The following is a 6000-nucleotide window of genomic DNA, read 5'->3' on the forward strand; positions in this document are numbered from 1 at the left end:
CCACTCAAACAAGTCCAGTCTCAGACTGGTAGTTTTCAGAAACGAGGGAAAAGGAACTCTTCTGCAGTAGGACAGTTCCGACTGTAAAAAAACAAAATGTGCGTGGAGACTGACATTAACTGACATTGACTAAATTGAAATTACATTAACACGGGAAGCTGATGACAGATATTTGTCTGTGAAATTCGTTTCTTAGCTAAAGTACATTTGTACACATTCGTTGCATAATAAGGACTCTCAGCAGACAAACCATTCACCAGATAACAGTGCAAGGTGGCTTTCAGGTAGGCGTAACCCAAATAACCAGTTCGTCAGCAGTGTACATTGTGCATGTACATTTCCTTGTTTGGCGTGGTCATGCTTTCGAACAGTTTGAAATTTAAAGCTTGGTTATAAGACATCGCCTGGCGTAATTACTTTCTTCATGGGTATATTTCATTCATGGAGATATTTAGAGATGTACATGCAGGCCTACGAGTCGGGAGGCCTGCACACCTCACTGTCAGTGACCTGACCCCATGTGGCGAGGGTTATCAACCAGGGCTGCCAAGTGCCATGCAGGTTAATGAAACAGGAGGGGTGGGGGGGAGAGGGTAATCGCTCTCTTCTGTCATCTTGCAGCTAACTAAGATCGTGCGAAAGTAAACGACAGTAACCCAGGTGTGAAACTTCAGGTCATTTACTATAGTATGTCTATAAGTATCTTCATCAAAGTTTTACCTGAAAGGAGTTTAGACTGTTCGTATTTACATTTCAGCTGAATCCATGTCATTAGAGAGATAAATGTATTGTTTCAATGCTTATTTATTTATTTATTTATTTGATTGGTGGTTTATGCCATTCTCTGAAATATTTCACTTACATTATGGCGGCCAGCATTATGGTGGGAGAAAAGCGCACGGAAGGCAAGTAAATATTGATATCCAGTTATTGCAGAGTCTTGGGGACAGATGCAGTTTTACAACTGACTTGTTGTATTTTTGATTTGTAGCATTTCCGCTTAGCTCTTTCTGATTCTACTCAAGGAACTTTATCCAAACCTGAAAGTAAGTAAACAAATGCATATACATAGACTATTCCACCATTTCACCTTTTTCCACATTGTGAACTGTAACATACTTAGAAAAAAAAAATAATACTGTCAGCATCATACAAAAGTAATAATTACTTAAAACGGATCTGTCACACAAAGTTGGGCACTTGCTTTTAGTGACTCTTAAATTCAGTACCTCACCATATCTTGGTATTTGTGAGTGAGTGAGTGAGTGAGTGAGTGAGTGCTTGGGGTTTAACGCCATTCTTGGTATTCATGTGATAGTTTCTGTGACAAATACATTTACTGTTAGTCTTCCACCTTCCGTTTATATTTCGTAAATGTTGTTGCAAGCATATTCTGAAGGCATTCTTCTTGTTAGACTGTTAAAATTATACATTTTGTGAAGCCCTAAAAATGGCCAGTGTAGTTTTGTCTAAAAAATTAAATTATGATTGCGCATAAATTGCAGTGAAAGTTGCTCTTTCACATGCGAAAAGGTTGAGGAATTAGGCTAATTGACATTCACAGTTGTGTAGAAAATTAATATTGATATCCAAGATAATATGTAATTTATTTCCAATACTATAAGAAGAAAAAAGAGAGTGAAGTAAATGTATGTTTGCTTAGCTCTTAAGTGGAATGTCTATTATTGAACTTAATTCTCTTTTCAGTCCGCTTTCACATTGCTCATTTACTGGAAGTTCAGGTAAGTTTGTTTTCAAGGAAAGTTTGAGCCATTAAAGCAGTAGTAGTTATGTAAATTTTGAAAAATTAGATGTGTAGGATATTACATTTGGGCAGTTTTTTTCAAAATTACATGGTTTTCATGATGTCATATTTCTGCAAGTTTGGTAAAAGTAGATTATGTACAGGATGCCCATGTTTTGTAATTTTTTTGTAAAATTAAGTAGTGTGCAAGATGCCTTATTTATAGAAAGTTTCATAAACTTTGGTGATTTGAACAATTTAAGATACGAAAATTGTGTACTGAATTGAAAGAAGGTCGATAGTTGGTGGCTATTCTCTGCAAACTCATAGAATTATTGTTGGCAGATGTAAGTTTCAGACATCAGCCATTTCGCTAATCATGAGAAAACCTTCGTTTATTACCAGGATAGAACTTTCCAGGTAAAAGCTAATCAATATGTGGCAATATTTATCGGCTACAGTCGTAGGGCGATGCCAGAAATAGCTGCGAAGGGTTTACAGACCTAGAATCGTTACTCGCGAGGATTTTGGATTTAGAGTAGACAGCTGAGACCATGTCGTTGTTATATCATTATGACATACTGACCTCATTATTGATCCCATGTGGCTGAACTTGTATGACGGTTTTCCATTAAGTGGTACATTTACTATAGTCACCGCTAAAGTTCAGTATCGGGTATTAATATGCTGTTTTATTGTTCATCGCACAGGTCATTATACACAGGAAAAATCCCAAACAAAAGCGTTCATTACCTTACACTTCCATGTTTTTCATGTTGCCTGTTGTGTCACCTTTCTCTAAGGCCACATCAATTTACATTGTTTTAAGGGCGGGGAAGGGTTTCAAAAATGCAAACTTTAAAACCATCTCATTGTCAGAATTGTGGACTGTCCCAACAATGTTTCCTGTTGGAGACATACATGTATTTACACGATCAGAAAAACTGGAAAACCAAAAAAAAAAAAAAAGGACTCTTTAGTTTTATTTTTTATTCCATTTTTGAATTTTTTTTAGTGGTGACTCACCCATAAAACACAGAATCTGTACATTTGGGAGATGATACCTGCATGTACACATTTTGTTTAGGTGACACCCCCCTCCTGCTTTTTTTATGTTTTTCCAGTCTTTAAAACCCAAGTTGTCTGGTTTCCATGAAACTTGTGGATAAGTTGTCTGATTTCCATGAAACTTGTGGATAAGGTGCCTGATTTCCATGAAACTTGTGGATGAGGTGTCTGGTTTCCATGAAACTTGTGGATAAGTTGTCTGATTTCCATGAAACTTGTGGATAGTTGCCTGATTTCCATGAAACTTGTGGTGTTTTGAAGCTGTTCAAACATCTACACCCAGAAATGTGTTTTTGTCTATTTTATTTTTAGCACTTTTCAATATTGGACTTTTCATAGTCATAGTGAATGGTTCTTTCCACGTTGCCCGAAGCCTCCATGTAGCCAGTCTTTAAGCTAATAATCAGCTAGTTTTTACCCTACAGACAAATTTGGTTAATTTGAGAAATTTATTTCAACTTTTGCATTCGTTAAAACCAGATGACACTTTGAAAACTCACTCTCCCCTTTTTGAGGGAAAATGAGTTCCATTTTACCTGATCATGAAATTTATTATAAAGATAGACACATACATGCAAGCACTGTTTAATTGATTAGAAATAACCAGTAAGCATTGATTAGATCAGATGATAGATTAGTATTGTCAGATTACCTGTCTAGCTGAAGTGGAGGAACTCCATGTAATCAATGAGTCTGCTGAACGGAGGTGTCACCTATCTATAGTTGTTAGGTGGATCCATCATCCTTCTCCCTCCTATTCTCCCCCCCCCCCCCATCATCCCCCATCATCCCCAGAGAGATTATATTAGTTACCTGGTTACTCAGTGATAGGATACACAAATATATGGTGTCAGTAATCCTCGCATCAGTATCCAATATGGGGATCACGCACCCCATATATTTGCATATCATATCACTGAGTAACCATGTAACTAATCTTTGTGGCATTAAACAGTGTACTCAAATTAAATTTGTTTATTATATCCCTATGTGCATATTACTTCTAGTTAAGTTGTTGTGAATGCACTTATGTGAAAAGATTTTTATTTTTTTATTTATTTTTTTTTATTGGTGTTTTACGCCGTACTTAAGAATATTTCACCTATACGACGGCGGCCAGCATTATGGTGGGCGGAAACCGGGCACAGCCCGGGGAAAACCCACGAACATCCACAGGTTGCTGGCAGACCTTCCCACGTACGACCGGAGAGGAAGCCAGCATGAGCTGGTCTTGAACTCACAGCGACCGCATTGGTGAGAGGCTTTTGGGTCACTACGCTGCGCTAGTGCGCTAACCGACTGAGCCACGGAGGCCCCTATGTGAAAAGAGAAGATACACGTATGAAGTTGTGTAAAAAAAAAAAAAAATTGAAATCAGACATTTAATGAAGGAGTGCCCCATGCACAATTATCCAGTATGAACTTGCATCGTTATATATTTTTGTTGCTTACAGGGCAAGTATAAACAGGCTAAAGAAACATACGAACGTTTTGCAAAAGAAGATGATGTTCCCAACACTATTCGAGCGAGTGCATTAAGACAGCTCGGTAGGTTTTGTGGCTGTGGCACGTAAGCTAGGATAGGAAAAGACTGAAAATGTGAAAAAATTCCCAGTGCAGAAAGTTGCTGAAAAGCATCACTTATGCGCTGCTTTGAAAGTGCGATCAATGTTTGACAGAGGTATTCAGACTTTTCTAGTCTGCCAAGATTTGTCCCAGAAATCTCATCCATTTGAATTTGTGCTATTTTACAGTGAACATGATACATGTAGAAACATCAAGTATTTGTTAAAGGGATGCAGAATCGATTCTGATTGGCGGCTGTGAGAGATAGGCAAGTCGTATACGTAGTCTAAGCTGTATGTTAGGTTTGGTATATCTATCAAGCGTGACTAAGGCTGCAGGATTTAACCCTAGGAAACCGTATCTTCATTGTCAGCCTATCAGTGTTGATTCTGCATCCTTTAAATTGGCAGTAACTTTTTGGTATCTCAATGTTTCTTAAATTCCAAAATAGAAAAGCTCCGTTAAGGGAGGTAACTTATGATGGATATGCCTTATGTTGCAGGTTGGTTGTATCACACGGTGGACCAGTTTGGGGAGAAAGGTCAGAGGGAAACGCTTGCCATCCAAACTCTGCAGAAATCTATAGAAGCAGACAACAGTAACGGTCAACCTGGTATCTTCTGGGCAGGTCAGTGTTCTCATTGTAGCTGTTTTGCGCATATGGTGGTTTGCTTCAGGCTTTAGACTGGGTTTACTTCAGGCTTTAGACTGGGTTTACTTTTTACTGGGTAAGCAAAAAAAAAAAAAAAAAGAACAATAGGGCAGTTTTGAGCTGGAACTCTTTTGTTGCCGAAGGTCAAAACAGTCCCACTGTGTCAATGTGATCAAAAATAGTCGTCTAACATTTTTAACAGGTCACATGATACAGTTGGACTGTTTCTACCTTCATCGCTAAAAGAACTGGAAACTCCCAATTGTTATCAACCCAGACAACACTGACAGTAAATATGTTTAAATGTATTAAAGTGAAGTTAATGTTTTTGCCAAGGCAGATATCCTTGGGTTCAGTGTCATGTCTGGTGTCTTCGGCATGACGCTTAGTGGTGGCAACACTTTGGCGGCATGGACTCGCCCTTCCCCAAGAAGACACTGTATATGTAGACAAAGCTTATGACTCATCATCATCATATGACTGAATAATCGTTCTATAATATTAAAACCCAAGCATGCATTCATTCTGCGCTGACCAACATTTCATGCTCTGATACATCACCTGATGCCTTGGCTGTGGCTTTAAGTCAGGAGGTTCGTTGTCTACACGTGCTTTCTTCCCTCCATAAAGCTGACAGCACTCCTATCAATAAAGTATTCTTCTGTCTTCACTATGGAGTCGTACACTAATCAAATATTGCTATGGCTATGGCACGGGTAACCACCTCTATACTGTTAGTTCATAGCGTTGTTGTTGTTGTTTCAGATGTTTCTCCAGCCTGGGGAAGGTGCATGATGCGTTCGTATCTTACAGGAAACTCCATTGAGAAGTCTGAGGCCAGTGCTGACACTTGGTGTTCTATAGGGTAAGCAGAACTCAAATGATCCCGTTCATTGTTTTCCTCAGATTAGCAGTATTTGTCCCGTGTTGATCATTACATAATTAGACATTCTTGCTATTTTCTTTCAGT

General features: G+C 38.5%; 1 protein-coding gene across 1 annotated transcript in view; it reads left to right on the plus strand.

The window, feature by feature from the left end:
- The window catches only part of LOC135479738 (histone demethylase UTY-like), a 90227-nt gene that overhangs the window by 64478 nt on the left and 19749 nt on the right, over nt 1-6000 (plus strand). The window contains 7 exon segments of the mRNA XM_064759641.1: nt 992-1046; nt 1708-1742; nt 4267-4360; nt 4881-4982; nt 4985-5006; nt 5796-5844; nt 5846-5895. Of these exon segments, the coding sequence (XP_064615711.1) occupies nt 992-1046; nt 1708-1742; nt 4267-4360; nt 4881-4982; nt 4985-5006; nt 5796-5844; nt 5846-5895 (407 nt within the window).

The sequence above is a fragment of the Liolophura sinensis genome, chromosome 12, assembly GCF_032854445.1.
Source record: "Liolophura sinensis isolate JHLJ2023 chromosome 12, CUHK_Ljap_v2, whole genome shotgun sequence".
In the NCBI taxonomy this organism is placed as follows: Eukaryota; Metazoa; Mollusca; class Polyplacophora; order Chitonida; family Chitonidae; genus Liolophura; species Liolophura sinensis.